We start from the raw sequence: 16,572 nt of genomic DNA on the forward strand, positions 1-16,572 counted from the left end.
TATTCTTAATTGACAATATGACACTGTCAACTAGACATGAAGTACAAGAAAGTTTTTTCCCATTTCCAAGCTGAAGCGTAACCTAATAGAAACACCCAGAAATGTGACCCCAAATTCAGGAGCAGAAAAATGACAGTAGAAAGCTGTCTATCACTCATAATACTACTACAGCCTAAGGACAAAAAGAAAACATTGCCGACACATGATTGGGCTGTTTTGCATGGGCAGTGAAGTAACTAAAGACCCTAGCGCAAACTAATAAAGAGAAGCACTCAACGTCTCTGTAACCATTTTGAATCGCCAGAGGCAACAACATGGCGTAGGTCATTGTTTAAAATGAGTACATGGAACAATGTAAAAACTTCGTAATAAAAGAGACATCTCAGAGTCATATGGCACAACCAGATGTGTGAGAGAAAGGAACATTGGAGTATCTCTTTAGTTCCTTCATGCAATCCAATGTGTACAAATGTTCTCAACGTTAATAAACACATAAAAACACTGGTTTCTCTAAAAAGAAGAGGATAATCAAAAACAGGGTTAATGAAAAAAAAGGAAGCATAGCTATGCACACGACATAGGCTAAAATATAAAAGTCTGAGTATGCAAAACGCGGCGCAGGACGCAAATGTGAGAATAGCAATGGTTAGCAAAAGAGATCGACACGTAATGCATAGAACGCTTTGAAAGGTAACTATGCAACCCTAAAAATGCACAAGCAATCTATTGAATTTTCGAAAGACTGCTCAATTTACGGACTATTTCAGGTTTAGCTACATATAAATATACACCGCAGTCACTTGTGTCAGTAGTCGAGGGGTACTAAAAATGCAAGCACAAACTTACTTTTGTCAGGACATTTCATTAAGGTACGAGAGACACAGCCCCGAAAAATTATTGATGTGTCGTCAACCTCGTGTAGTTCAGTTAAACAGCATTCATTATTAACCTTTGTTGTTCTGATCTCTGGAAGACACATTGGTAGTCAATGCAGTAAACTTTTCAGTAATGTAATGTCATCTAAAAATAGGCTATGCTGGCACAGTCATGTCCACTATGTGCAGAGGACTACCTTCCCAAATGTACAAAAATCATTTGCATGACTACTGATCTATTTTTGCGTGTGCCTCTAAGTTACAGAAACCTATTCGGCAAAATTTCATGCGAGCATGTGCGGCGACAGAGTTGCGCACAGATGTACCTGTGTCGGACATTCCGAGCGAGCTCATTCGTTAGTTCAGTGCGATTTTAGCTGAGAAAAAAAAATTTTCTCTACCACCAGACCTGCACTAGCAGAGTGTTCAGAGGAAGATACCCTGTCTTAGATATGTTTTCATTGCTGAATGCATTGTACTACTAAATTACAAAAAAAGATTTAAAATCATATACCACGCAAAGTTAGGTCGCATAGCGATAGAACAAACTATTCAATAATAGATCCCGACTAAAGATACGGTAACATTCGAAACTTTAGAGTGTGACGATAAATTTCCAAATGAAATGAAAGAGACAGTTATTGTGCGTACGTCAAAAATGCAGCTTGACCCATCGTTATGAGGGCTTGCCTTGCACGCAGAGACGAAGAGACAGCTGGATTGACAAAAAAACTCTTGCTACATCAACAATGAGGTCAACGTTACTAGGAACAAAAACTCCTTCTTAAAGCTTAAACAACAACGTAAAAAAACAATGCTAAGAACCACTTATAACAAGAAACATGAAAGGAAGGGTGCTAAAAACAAAAGGTTCGGTTAACGAGGTGCATCTGCTGACAGCACTGCGAGCGCCGATGCAGAAACTTGTCGCAATGGCCGAGTCCTTCCCTGCTACAATTAGTCTACGAACGCCCGCAGCCATGATTCACAGAAACTCCATTTCTGTGATACCGAAGTCCGTGACGGTGATTTCCCCTGGACGTTGGAGCACGCTTTAGTGGCAATCCATACAATTAAAAGTCATCGAAGGGTGCACGGCAGAGGGCGGATGAACAGTTTCGCGTTCGTGCTCTGCCGTTATCTGTGGTCTCCATCTGCAGAGTAGCCAGCAGAAGACTTCTCTTAGCTGAGAACAGTGTTAGAAAAGAGAAGCAGTGGAAGCATTTTAGAGGATCATGAAAGGTAATCAGCCTCAAAGCCAAAGTTCATCGGTTAAATGTCCCTGTGTTTCCTATGGCAATGAGTGAGTGTGAGTCGTGGGCTTTGCAGTAATGTGAAGGAGAAGAAGCTACAGATTCTTCTGATGTATGGTGCCCGCAAAACTAACAAAAAAATTGGCTGCATATCTCTGTACTTCGCTGCAAATGTTGTCAAAAGACAATAGCCTTCTGTGTGAAGGCGCTACGCAAGGTATGAACGTTATCTGGCATTGCCGTCGGGAAACATGGGCTGGTGTAGAACCAAGGATCACTGCCAGGTGACAGTACCATATTGTCGCAAGCACTTTTTTGTGCATAGCGTTGCATTTTCATTGAAGCATAAGAAACACCAGGTTCTTTAGAATTATGTATCTATGCATTTTCTGGTAAAGAAACACACCAACAAATATGTATTGATACTGTGCCTCAGATAAACGTGTTTGTTTTCTGAGCGACAATGTTCAGAAGTATGAGCACAGCCACCAGATTAAGATGGCTGGGCATTGAGGAAGTGCTTGAACTTTGGCCAGTTGGCTGAATAGTGCAGCAAGACAGATAGACAGACCAAAAGTTCCTTGTTCTAGTATCCCAAAGATTATCATCTTTAAAACTTCAGGAACCTTGTTCTTTATCTTCATGAGTAGAACGCAAGAACGTAATAGGGTCTCGTATGCATAGATCGACTTGTCAATTGCTAGCCTGCCTCTAATCTTCGGCTGACATCTCAATTGCGCTGCAAAAGAAGGTATGTCTGTGCATGTAACATTCACCACTTCAAAGTATCACTGAATGGGTATACTAAATGCTGCTGTGGAGTGGCCACTACACCATAACTTTCTCATTTCCTTATTGGCATACTAACCTCTATGTGTCTCTAAGGCAACATGGGCATCAGCACAGCTGCACACTTTCATGATGCTGTTTCCGTTGACGATGGTGAATAACTATGCCAGAGTGCTTTGCAATGGGTGGGCCTTTAAACCCACAACTCAGTGCACAATGGACACATTATCACGCCTGGTGCAATTCTACACTTCTGGCACGTAATATATGTGTGGAGTGGTCTTCTTGTACTGCATAACATTCATATAAGGTTCTTTCCCAAACCAGCTTCAAGCACTGGCACGGCTCTGTTGTAGAACACCTGCTAGCCACACGGAAGTCTCATGTTCAATTCTCACTCGAGCCAGACACTATTATTTATTTATTTGCATCTATTTAGAATTTCCACTCATGGACAATGCTGATTATCCGCTCAAAACCGACTTCAATGCTGATGCCAAAATTTCTGTGAAGTGAGCACTTAAATGCTATTTTTCTAATAAATGAGTCACATGAGAAGCCAATCATAAATGCTCCTACCAAGCAAAGCATAAAGAACAAAAATTCCATGTTTCGTCCATGCCCTGAGCTACCACGTCAATGGAGCAAAAATTCATGTTAATACTAAAAGTAGAAAATGAGGCAGAATGTGGCCGACCATGCACAAAATGGTTAGGTGCTGCAGTGGAGAGTGACTTATTAGTATTTAAATTCCCACAATTCATATTACTATAATGCCATTGGCTCGGCACTAATACTTAGCGAGGATTCTCTCTCAGAAAGTGGTTCGAACACCAAAGCGCAAGTGTGGTTTCTCATGCACACAACCAAAGCTTTAGAGGGACACTGTACAGTGCAATGTGAAAAAGCTTTTGGGATAGTGCCAGTAAGGTAAACCAGTGCCTCCTACCTAATACTGGTACCAGGGCTGCTTGCGGATCCAGCGGACACGAAGTCCAGAGTCAGTACGGATCTTGATGGATGCTGCCTCGCAGGCACGCACAGTCTCCTTGACCGACTGCATCAGGTTTTGGGCATTGCCGACCAACATGTCTGTCGCCTCCTGATCCTCTTCCGTGCCTGTAATGATGGGCACGTCAAACCAGGGTTCATCTCGTTTAATTTCGTGGATTTGTTTCGGGTAGTGCCACATTTATGCATGCACTCAAACTTTTTAGCGTAACCTTTGCTGTCCCACACCAGTATATAACATTGTAGGATAATACTATCCTGTCCTTAGGAAGGACAATATCTTGGTGAGGCAATGCTTTCGTAGGATACTGCGCTGCCACAAAATGGCAGGTTGGGTTAGTTCTAGCACATTCATTTTTGAAGAAAAAAATGCACCAAAGAAACAAAGGCAAGGAGAGAGAACACACACAAACAGAGCTGCATGTGTTCCCTGTTTTTTTGTTATCGTTATTTTCGAGCACTATTCTCTTCGAAAATTAATACTATACTGTGCCTCAGAAGAATAGCATCCTGCTGAGGATGCCATACTGCTGTATTAGAATAGTGGACGTTGTGGTACAAGTAGAATCTCGATAATACAAATTCAAAGAGAGCTCGCAAAATATTCGTATCATACCAAATTTGTATGAACCTAAAGCAAGTTAAAAATGATCATGAAGATGAACAAGAACTTTATTGGGTCAACTACTTCTTGCTTAAACAGGTTCTTCTAACTTTCCTGCTCTCGCCGCCTCTCAATGAGGCGCCGCAACTTCCTCACTAGAGCTGCTAGTGCTCAAAACGTGTTCGCGATTGGCATCAAAGAGTGCAAAAGCAGCAAAACCTCTTGGAAATTCACTCACTTTGCTCCTTAAGCAGCCAGAAAACATGCTGTGAAGACAACATGAATAAAATCAGTGCGGGAGAATTCACACGGAAAAATTCGAACAAAAACGCCAGAGCGGCCGCAAAACCACGTCCACGTCCCTCGAAAGTGTTAACATTCGTTCCGCCCCTCGTATACATGCCACCGCCTTCACCTCTTGAGAATTCATTCCATTTTGCCTGTTTCCTGAGTATTAAAATCCGTACAGAGTTCTATAGTTATGCATGCAAAGTAGTGAAAAGAAACAACTTAAACCTGTCTAAGCAATGTTTCGAGACACACGGCAGCAGAAACGACACGAGCGGATGCAACACCAGTGGGGGCGATAGATTTAGCCGGCAGTGCAAAAGAGAGATAGGTTGGGGCATGCTGACTTGCTGCTGCTGCACCTCCTCCTACTTCCACTGTTCACTGCGATCGTAATGCAAACCAGGCTCTCGATCAACGTGTCCTTGTCAAGGCCGTGAGCTTTGTTGTGTGGTGCAGGACACCGCATACGCATTTGTCGCCATGTTGAACTTGCGGCTGGTTGTTTACATCATGTGATTTGAGAGCCAGTGCAGCCGGTGTAGCCAAAGCCGTGAAGCAAAAAGGCTTACGCCTTTGGCTCAAAAATGGGTCTTGAACCAATTTTCTCGCATCGGCCTCACGGCGTGGTTTTCCGTCCACTTAGGCAGCCAAGCAAGGTAAATTCCAGCGAGTTTTGTCGCGTTCACTTCCTTTGAGAAGAAGTGTTATCGAACCTTCCTCCCACAGACAAATTGGGTTGCGCTGCTCGTGTACAGCGGCCAACCGCCTTCGTATCATACGAGGTGGCTGGGGAAACCGTTCGCATCGCACCGAATCACGGTGTATTTTCCATCCAAAGCAACCCTAAAATTTGTATCATCATAAAACTTGCATCAAAATTAATCGTATCATCGAGATTCTACTGTACTACGGTGAAGCTGCATTGGTACGATTCTGCATAACACGTTTTTCAACATATTTTTTATTCTTGGCCAGCATCTCTTGGAATACCATATAGAAGCCCCACATTTATAATGTACGCTTCCCGGTTTCTAGTCGAGAACATTAGGATCACCCGTTATGCACCTGGGAACACTGCAGGCATCCACAATCTTGAGAGATGCATGTTGTGAATGCCATGCACATCCTTACCTGTGGAATGTACTTGCTAGGACACACTATGTGTGTCTGCGCTATACGACAAAAACTACACCCTTACAGTGTCACCTTAAAAGGGCCCTGCAACACTTGTGGAGCATGTGAGAAAATGTTGCCTTTCGTCAGTAGAGGCTACAAAGAACAGGAGAGTCAAATATTATAGTGCAGCACATGGTATCACAGTCGTTGAATCAGCCATTGGCTGATTTGAGCATAGCACGCTCGATCATCACAGAGCGTGCCACGGGAGGCCACAATTTGTCTAGACATTTGTGCGTGATAGCATCGAAAAGCCAAGTATTCAAGGGTTAAAAAAAAGAAGAGAAAAAGTTAACAAGGTCACAAGACGCACGGTGTATTTCCTATATCCGTGCCATCTCTCTCTGCTTAGCTTCCAGCATTTTCATCGAGACGTGAGAACAGAGGAAGCAATGCAGCGTGCAACAAACCTTTGTAGCTCTGCTCGTACAGGACGAATTCTAAAAATTTTTGCTGCGGTGAATTCCTTAGGCTCCTCTAATGAATCCATTTCATGGCTACTTAAAGAAGTGTTGCAGGGCCCCTTTCATGGTGCCATACACCTAGCTGATTGTGCAAGGGACTTGCAACCGAAACCAATATGAATTGACTTTTCCCATGGTGAATGGTTTTTTTGCTCAATTTACAGGGGTGAAAAAACTTTGGCTGAGTGATTCGATCCTGGTAAGCCTTTCCAATTATCAAAAGTGCTCTTTGCGAATGATACAGGCTTTGGAAAATGCCGCCTGGGCTCGTCATGTTCCCTTGTTGCTTGACAATGCTTGAAGGAACTTCGACGCACTGGCACACAGTCGGGAACAATAGCTTGAGAATCTGTGCAAACAGCCTGAATCACTGAACCATGAATTTTTAGCCTACAGTGGGGCTGTAGGCTAAAAATTGCCTGATTCGTAGCACAATTTGAATTCCTCAATGAGTTGCTTTAACTTATGCTATGCCTACAACCTACACTGTAACACAGTAAAGCAAAAAACACAACAATATATGTGACCAAATAAAAGCACAAACGAACGAAAAACGCCACACACAGTGCAAGAAATCATGCTGTGTAACAAGGAAGCAGGGTTGTTCACAAGAGAGCAAGCAAGCCAAACCACAAGACCAGCAATACGGTTTGCAAACGATCATTCCATCTCCAGCCAATGGCGTGCATTCGTGAAAGTGCCAGGGTGAATGAACTACATGAGGATAAAATAGAAGCATGTGTTGCCCAAAAAAACACGTGCCGATGAACAGAGCCACATGCAGGAAGCGTGTTTGACAGCTCCTGAAGGGGAGACAAAAACGCTACTTACTCCATCTTTTTACTGCATATTTTTTTTGAGAAATGGAAGAAAGAAAAGTGAGCATTTAAAAAGTGAGTAAGCAACCCCAGAACTTGCACAGAACAAAAAACTATAATAAAATAACAATTGCAACTTGACTTGAACAATGTGTGCATGCAACCCAATATGAGAGAATACTAAACCAAGGAAGATGACGTGTTGGCATTACAGGTGTATTATTCTCTTCTTCTGCATCTATGTGTGCATGGTTCACCTATTTTCATAATAAAATCGCGGCGGTTATGAAGAAATAAACCATCGCACTATGGTTATGGTGCTCTCGGTTGCGAAATGTAGAACTAAGCTTGGTGTGCCAATGAGGGTGGGTGTGAAATCTCAAATAACAGCCATGAACTTAATGCTTTATTAAGGGTATGTCTACGTCTGTTCATAGACAACTAGACTTACATAGACATAATTTACCTCATCGGCTTGCTGTGAAAGCAGATTCTGGCAAGGCCTGCAATTACAGCAGGCCTTGCCAGAATCTGTGTTTGGCAAATGCATATAGGCGTTAGCTATATACTCGTCATAAATTTACCACATATGGTTATAATGTGATATATGGCCTATATGGCAAGCCTATATACACTATCTATATGGGCCATATATGGCATTACAAAAGATGGTACATTTATGACCATATATAGCAAACTCGTACATGGGTTTGCCAAACACAGATTCTGGCATAAATGTACCATATATGGATGTTATACCATATATGGCCCATATGGCAAGCCTATATGTGGGATGTATGGGCTCGTCACTAGCCAAGTAATAATCACGACACCTTGTAAATGTGAGCAATGATATTGGATTGCTTGAATTTCACTAAATACTGCAAAATTTTGTTGTTCCAAGTTTCCATGAGTAAAACTGCTTACAGCTGTCCCAGTGTTCCTTAAATGTGCATACACTACCTTATGTGCATCATTCCCGGCGATTTCAGACTAACACAAGGATAGAAGATGAACAGGTAAAGTTATATTAGAGGGCATGAACTGAGGAAGGACAGAAATTTGGATGGGTCCAGTTATGTTCGTAGAAAATGGCACAAAACAAAGAGACAAAGAGAGATAAAAACACAAACATTGCGTCATCTTCGCTCAGTTAATGAATGCACACACACACACATGCACACTAGTACAACACAGTCATGGTTAAAACATACGAGAAATACAGAATGTACATCAATGCCATTGTAAGGAAGGGATTCAAGCAACTATGTTATTACTTAAACATCAAACACTACTTACAGGGTACTTATCACTAAATATGGCTACTTCACAGTTCAACTCTTCAGTTTAAGCATGGCACACATTATACATTGCATTCTCTTGCTTCTTATGTTTCTTGTACTTCAAAACTAAAAACGTTTTGCAGGATGTGGGCTGCGCACAGAAAATTTGGCTTGAGGTGATTGAACGAATGGGTTCAAACTTTGCACCAACAACCATATCAAAACTAGTGAGCTGCAGTTAATGCATTTACCACTAAATGTTGCCCACTTGCTTCCTAAACAGCAATCACAAGAAATTATTTAGGAGTCAAAGCTTTGGCAAAGATTCTTACAGCCCATGATAGACCCTGCTCACAATTTGTGCTTATGCATTTCATCCCCCATTGAAATGCGGCCACCATGGCAGGGAATCTAACCCAATATTTTCTTAGCTTAGCAGTGCAACACCTTAGCCACTGCAGTGGGGCAAGGCAAGAATGCCTCCAAGCACTTCGCAAGCTCTGAATGAACTGTGCAAGTGTGTTCTCAGTGTCGCAATTTATCAAGCCAAATGCAAATAATTTTGTAAGATATATGACGTATACCTAAAATTTTGAAGCGACTGGCCAAATGATCAATAAGAATGAAGAATGAGCATTCATCTTGGCAGCTAAGATGGTGTCATCTTTATTTTCAGCCTTTTCTTCAGTGTCTAACTCAATAGCCCGCACTCTATCAGGTCATGTAACAGTTTCAACGTGACAGTATAGTTTCGCATTTGGTCAAATGCAGGCAAAACACACACACACACACACACTCCAGAACAATGCACACTAAACCCTAAACAGACGTAAGAGTCCGGTAGGGGCCAACGGCAAAACTGTGCACCAAGCATGGGAACATGCGGAGTCTTTTACCGCAGATAATCTCGCTCCCGTCGGGCGTCGGTATGGGCTCTGTGGAAAACAAGCGTCACCCTCAACAAGAGATGCTGAGAGCTGTTATCTGCTATTGACAAGACTGATCTGCTAGTATCAGTGCACAAAAGTTTTATGTCCAGGCTTACGACAGATAGCTTGACATAAGGTTCCAAGCATAGTTTCATTAGTGGGGACCACTATGATGCAAATGAATTTCAACACGAGTGTTCTTCCATGTTTTTCATCTCCCATGATTTAGCAGAAGTCCCTTAAAGACCACTATTATTAGTAGACCAGTACTGTATTATCACATTTAAATGTACACACAGGACATTTTTAGTCATTTCTGGCAAAAAATAATTGGTCATATTTGTTCGCGAACTGGTTACTTCAGACGGTGTGGGAAGCTCACCGAGCATGATGCACCACAAATTTGAGGTGCAAAAGAGCTAAAATGATGTTTGTGGCTAACCAAAACAAGGTGGTGCAGTTTTCACCAGCACAAAAGACGATACGAGACACCCAAACAAGACCAGTGCAATGACACAGTTCGTATTGCCATCATTATCATCATTACAAACTGCACCATAACAATACGAAAGCCAGAACACTTCATGCCTTTTGACATTTAGTACCACCACTTGTGGGGTTTCGCTGGCTGCGGACATCCAAAAATTAACGGCCACTATCCACAACGGCATTTTTGACAATCAAGTGGCTCTGACCAAAAGGTTCGGTGAGCGCCGCAAATTTCGTTCATTGACCCATGAAAAGAAATTGACCTGCGCACATGGTGACCGTGGTGGTGGCAGTACCAATAAGGAAGTGTTGCAGAGAAGGTTTCGAGCTAATTAAGACATTGGGGCCTTGCACTATGATAGCATAGTGAGTGAAGTTGCAGGATGACAAACACTGCCACTTTTACCCCGCTCTTGCACAATAAGTACAGTATTTATGCATTCTTCAAGAAAATGAAGATCTGTTGATCTTATAGGCACATGTTTATTGTTTTCTTAATACTTACAATAATTGAGAATTCGGTTATCTTAGACATTTTTTTCCGGTCCCCTCAAATCCCAATTAACAAGCTTTTAGTGTATATATCCAGGTATACATGTTTACAAACATTTCACAATGTTATAAGCAGAACGTCCGAGTGGCTATATAGCGTGCGAATTCGATGTAGCATTTTAAAGAGAACGAATGGTTTAGAAATGTTTGTTCTGGTATTTATTTGGAAGGTAAAAGGTTAAAAAAACACTTGGAACACAGACTGCAGTAGTTACGTCCACAGTAGATTAAGGCCTGGTTGATTTAAGAGAACCTTCACTGAATTTTAACAGAAGCTTAACTCAGTCACGGGGTGCCACACAGGCTATTCCTGCACGATCTTCAACCACATAATATTCTGTACCATTTCCTAAACACATGCAGGGGGGACACCAAGGCAGAATTTGATTTGGCAAAAAGGGGTTGGTGCACACCCCCTACATGTATATTTGTGCACTAGTTTTGCATATTTACACTCATACACAACACCTAAAGTATATGCCAGTGGCTGAATCATTACGAAGCAGCGTGAATGTCCTTGGTATGGGGCAGGGACGAATAATAAAGTGCATTTTCTTGCAGTGCTCCATGCCTTTGTTAACACTATGTGATCTCAATATGAATACATAGACACAAGCTTGAACATATTGAGGAGTTTGAAAGCCCAGTTTAAACATCTTCCACTGGCCACACCTGTAGCGGACACTCACCCTGGGCCCCGAGCATGGTGGCCTTGACGGTGGACAGTATTCTCAGCTGGGTACCGATCGTGGGTATGCGCTCGCACACTTGCAGGATGTTCTGCAAAGAAAAAGACAGAGGCGAGGCATTAAGCTTACCAGAACACACACAAAGTGATCGACCACAGGGAAAACAAGGGAAGGCTCAGCATGAAATGGATATTTGGAGCGAGGGGGGTTCGCATTTGTTAGGGAAGCAAGGCTTCAGCGAGTTGACTAGACTTGATGGGTTCCGACGTAAGAGCCTCCCTCGTCTGCCCACTGTCAATAACTGCGAGTAAATGAGTAGGATCTCCACTGGGAGCCCACATTCGTGGCAAGGGGGCCCTAACGTAAGCCTGACAACATCAGCCCCGACTAGCATGCCCAGACTATCGAGCCCCAACGTCACGGCTTGACTCAGGAATAGACACCAGGGCTTGGCATCAGAATTTGATGATATCTTTGTTCACTGTTGACCAGTGTGCAACCTCATACCATGAGATTGCACAGAATAAGATGTGATTAAACAAGCTTTACAATAATAGCAATGCAGATGGCGATATAAATGGTGTCTCCACATCTCTTGAGGAGAACTATAAAGAAAGCACTTCAAGTTCTCTAAAATGCAGATTTTGAAGCTAAACAAGCCTTCATCCCAATTCAGGAATCGGAAATAAACCTTCACTTCTTTTCAGAGGAGTTGCTCGATTACTTCAGCTAACCAGGTAGCAGCATGAGACATACCCGTTTCGAAAACTAACACGGGAAACAACAAATTAATTACCACACAATCCAGCATATAATATGCAATTAAGCTCCACATCTCCGTACTCTTGCTTACTTAACAGGTTTTAGAGGTCTGTCTTTACATGCTAGAAACTTATTTTTGGCCCTACTTAATGAAGCAGCCATCTCCTTGCAATTTCATGGGCAAACATTTTGAAAACTTCAGTTTTCCGCAGCAACTAGAAATTTAGGTTTGTATGACATCAAGACATGACAGTTTTAAAGCTGCTTTGCAAAGACCTGCAGAAAGGAAAAAGCTTGTCAACTTGAACTGCTGCAACCGAAAGTGTCAGAATACATTAGATAGACTTTTCAGTCCACGCTTTGCATTACATATGCAGAGCTGTTCTTGTGACTTCTTAAAGCTGCAACCAATTGTTTTTTCAGAATGGTCTTGCTCACAAACACAGTGAAGGCACTTCCCTGAGCAATCTGACATGGACATTGTACCATTCGCTACTCACCGTCCTCATGCGCTTGTCTGTGCACATGCGAGCGAGCTCCTTGGCCAGACGAGTCACTTCTTCAGACGCCTCAGCAATCTGCTTGGCACAGGCAATCAGGTCTTTCTTTGTGCCTCCTTCGCCCCTGCCATGCAGACAAGCATAGAGCACTATAAACTACAGATCCCCAGAAAATGTGCAGCTCAGCGTGATACTCAAACCTCTTTATAACAAAGTGTACCTTACACGAAAATAAGTTCGTTATATATGAACATTCATTATAAAGGTATATTCCCAACACAATTTATTGCAGGAGAATTCTTCATTTACTTCGATATCACAGATATTTCGTTATATCGAGATTTCACTGTAAAACAATACAATGCATGCAACCACTATTTAGAATTATTTAAGCTATAGGCCTTCTTAAGGTTCAAATATAGCTACTGGATGGCTTACAATATTAACTGATACTTTGGCTCAGTAAACGAGTAGTCAGTACCAACCTGAGTGTAGCTGCAACCGCCCACCACAAAACCATCACCTCTGTAAGAGAGTTGTACCAGCAGGCTTTTGTTCACTTTTTAAGCAGCTTCCCTCTGCTAACACTAACACTAGGCATAACGAAAAATAGAAGTTCATCCTTCATGAGTAAATACTACTTTTTGGCTGCCTGTTGATGTTAGTCTCCCTGATGAAGTTTGTTGAGATATTTCTGTTGGGAAGTCTTTTGTCTCATACCAGCGGGCTAAACATGTCTCTGAATGAGAAAATACAATTATGTTGCACACACTAAAAAGCTTGACTTCATGAAAATTAGCAAAGGGAATTGTTTAGAACATCTCTGTAAATTATTTTTGCATTATATTGGCTGAGGGCGGAGCTTATGTTTATACAAGTCAAGGCACCCCCTTACACAATTCATGCTTCCGATAGAAAATTGGGGCACCATTAAACTTCACCTTCAAGAATTGAACACGATAGCGATATTCTTTTCCAAGTTGCTGCTGACTACAATGGGTGAAGCCAACAGAGACTAATTGTAGAGGGCATTAAAACAACAGCGCACCGATTTTCAACTCTTTAAATCTGTCTGTAATTGCAATTCTGTAACTCAAGCTTAAGACCAGTTATACAAGAAATCACAAGCATTTGTCTTGAGGCACTACATACTTTTCCTTTATGTGAATACTTAGACCACACATGCATTGAAAGAGCTCTGAAATGCCCCTTTCATTGCAGCATGACAAACTGACGACGAAAAGCTTCTTGGGGCCGTAATTTCACTGCTAAAATGTTTATACAGTAGAATCTCGATTATACGATTACGGTTGCTTTGAATTTCACAATGATACAAGTTTTAGGGTTGTCTCGAACAGACTACACTGTATGAAATACTCTGTGATATAGTGTTATACGAACGGCTTTCCCAGCCACTGTGGATAATACGAATACGCAATTGACCGCTGCACGCGAGCGACGCAATGTGGCTCGTCTGTGTTCCGGGCCTGTTCTCACTTTGCCTCGAAGGAAGTGAATGTGGCAACACTCACCAGAATTTTCCTCACTTTGCCACCTAAGTGGCCAAAAAAACCATGCGGCGAGGCCGACACGAGAAATCTGTCCGGGACCAATTTTTCCACCACGCGATAGTGCATTGCCTTTCCGCTTGACCGCTTTGGCTGCACTAGCTCAAAGAAACCACTCACACCACGTGATGTGTATAACAAGTCTCAAAGTTCAACATGGCAGCAAAGACATCGGCAGCGGTGGCTTGAATTGGAGAAGTTGCAAAATACTACCGTGTTAACTACCCGTTGTGGGAATTGAGGCTAGCTTGCTGCCTTTGCGCGGGCTTTGCCGCCTCTTCTGCCGTTCTCATGTCCCGACATGACTCCCCTCCTCGACTGTCTGCCGCACTGGGAGAGTGGAGTGACGTTTAACCCCCTCAACCGGTAGCGGATGTTGACCATGGCGCCGCGCGCAGGGTCTCCCGAGAGGTTTTGCACGCGTGCGTCAGCAGCAGCTCAGATACTCTCTGGGACAGCTGATGGTGAGCCACGCAATCTTTTTCGTCCGTCGACTCCCGTCGCTTGGGGCTCGTCAGACTTCACTGACGGCGCCTCGCGCCTGAGGCGAACGCTCACCTTTTGTTGACCCTCTGCATACCCTGGGCCGAAGGGTGGTACGGTGTCCTAGTGCATGGCCAAGCTACGCCGACCCGTCTCTCTCCGAAGTCAAAGCAAGCACCTTTTCCTTCGCTCGAGCAACCGGGCCTTGGTACCAGTGTCTCCGTGAATAACCTTTACCACGGAGACGTGCTCGTGGCACCCTGTGTAGTACTTTTACGCCAGTGGCGTGGATAAGCCCATTTGCTTTCCCGTCGCACCTTTGCAACGGGCTGTACTGCGTTTGGTGTTGCCACAGACAATAAAGTGTTGCGACCCTGAGCAGTATCGTGTTTTCGCCATGGCGACGGTTAATGCGTGCCCTGTGGCTCGCTCAGACCGGACCCATGCTAGTGGCCGTACTCCTTCGAGATACGTGTACACTACACCGTGCAGCACAAAAAAGCTCACAGCCTCAACAAGGACACATTCATTGAGAGCCTGGTTTGAATCAAGAACACCGGTAATACTGGAAGTCAAATAAGATGCGCTAGCAGTAAGTCTGCACGCCCCAACGTGCCTCACTTTTGCATAACTTGCTGAATCTGCCGCCGGCACAGTTGTGTCCGCTCGTGTTGTTTCTGTGGGCGTAGCTCCCAAAATAACGTTTGAAAAGGTGCAAACTTTTCTTTTTCGATGTTTTCCTGAGCATTAAAAGTCATACTGAATTCTAGTTATGCATGCAAAAGGGCAGAATAGAATGAATTTTCAAAGTGGTGCAGGCTGCGGCAGTGGTGGCAGGTATGAGGGACAGAACGAATGTGAACGTCTTTGATAGGTACGGATGTGGTTTTTTTGCCGTTCTGGCATTTTCGTTTTCGCTTCTCAAGTGTGAATGCTCCCAGACCGATGATTTTTCGTGTCGACTTAGCGGTGCGGTTTTCCTGCCGCGTAGGCGGCTAAGCGAGTGAATGTTTTGAGATTTTTGCCGCCTTCGCTCCCTTTGAGGCCAATTGTGAACGAGCCTTCAGGGCCAGTAGCATGAGTGAAGAAAGTACAGCATGGTTTTGTTCCTTTCAGGTGGCCTTTTTGAGAGACAGTAAAAGCAGAAAAGTTCAAAAGAACATTATGAACTCTTCCAGTGAGAACTCATTTTGAAAAGGGCAGTGCAACAACACAAGGAAAGAAAGACAGAGAAGTAGGTGCTTGTTGTCTCTCTGTTTGTCTTTCTTCGTGTCGTTGCGCTGCCCTTTCAATATGAGTACTATGCACCAGCTAGCCCAAACCAATTTCAGCGAGAAGTACTTGACCCCAATAAAGTTCTTATTCATATTCATGGTCAGCTTTACTTGCTTGGGTTCATACGAATTCGGGATGGCATGACTATTTTGCGTGCTCTCTACAAATTCGTATAATCGAGATTCAGCTGTATAGCATGGTTACACAGACTGTACTAACAGATATTTCACGTGTGAGCGAACCTAAATTTATAACAGCTTCAATAACAGGTGAATTTATAAGAAATTTCGAATCCCACTGTTGCTCAGGCACAGTGTTAATGAACCTTAGTCATCTCTCCAAACAAAGCCTGGTAGCATAACATAAAAAAAAGAAACAACAATGTCTCCCTGCTAAAGCAGACACTCCTAGGCACCCTGTGTGCAAATGGTTTAACATAGAGAAACCACTTCCTTCATGCACAGCCGAGTCTGCAATTGCTGTGAAGAATCTTTGCGATGTAGCTACACTAAAGGCCACCTTGTTATACGGTGAAATTAGAGACCCACCTGACCAGCTGGCTGAGCCGAGCCATGAGGATGGCCATCCTCTTGGCGGCCGCAATGATCTCGTTGTCCTTGCTCGACCACTGACGAACCTCCTGGTGCAAGCCGTGCGCTGCTATCTGTAGAGACACACATGGGCTCTGTTGCAGCTCGCAGAGGACGCGTCACCAAGCAAGTATGTGCAGCTTTCTCTGCACTTCCTTGACATCTCAAATA

General features: G+C 43.3%; 1 protein-coding gene across 8 annotated transcripts in view; it reads right to left on the reverse strand.

Annotated features, from left to right (window-relative positions):
* Positions 1 to 1,443: 1,443 nt before the first annotated feature.
* Positions 1,444 to 16,572, reverse strand: part of Vinc (vinculin) — a 65,258-nt gene continuing 50,129 nt past the window's right edge. For 5 of the 8 annotated variants that reach the window (XM_037431779.2, XM_037431778.2, XM_037431777.2 and 2 more), the window contains 6 exons: positions 16,360 to 16,475; positions 12,486 to 12,609; positions 11,224 to 11,314; positions 9,461 to 9,499; positions 3,867 to 4,036; positions 1,444 to 2,029 (listed from right to left, as the gene is read on the reverse strand). In XM_037431779.2, coding sequence (XP_037287676.1) covers positions 3,867 to 4,036; positions 9,461 to 9,499; positions 11,224 to 11,314; positions 12,486 to 12,609; positions 16,360 to 16,475 — 540 coding nt within the window. In that variant the 3' untranslated portion in view covers positions 1,444 to 2,029. Of the gene's footprint in view, positions 2,062 to 3,866; positions 4,037 to 9,460; positions 9,500 to 11,223; positions 11,315 to 12,485; positions 12,610 to 16,359; positions 16,476 to 16,572 lie in introns of all 8 variants that reach the window. The other 3 variants (XM_037431773.2, XM_037431775.2, XM_037431776.2) reach the window with 3 other exon arrangements.

The sequence above is a fragment of the Rhipicephalus microplus genome, chromosome 10, assembly GCF_043290135.1.
Source record: "Rhipicephalus microplus isolate Deutch F79 chromosome 10, USDA_Rmic, whole genome shotgun sequence".
Classification (NCBI taxonomy): Eukaryota; Metazoa; Arthropoda; class Arachnida; order Ixodida; family Ixodidae; genus Rhipicephalus; species Rhipicephalus microplus.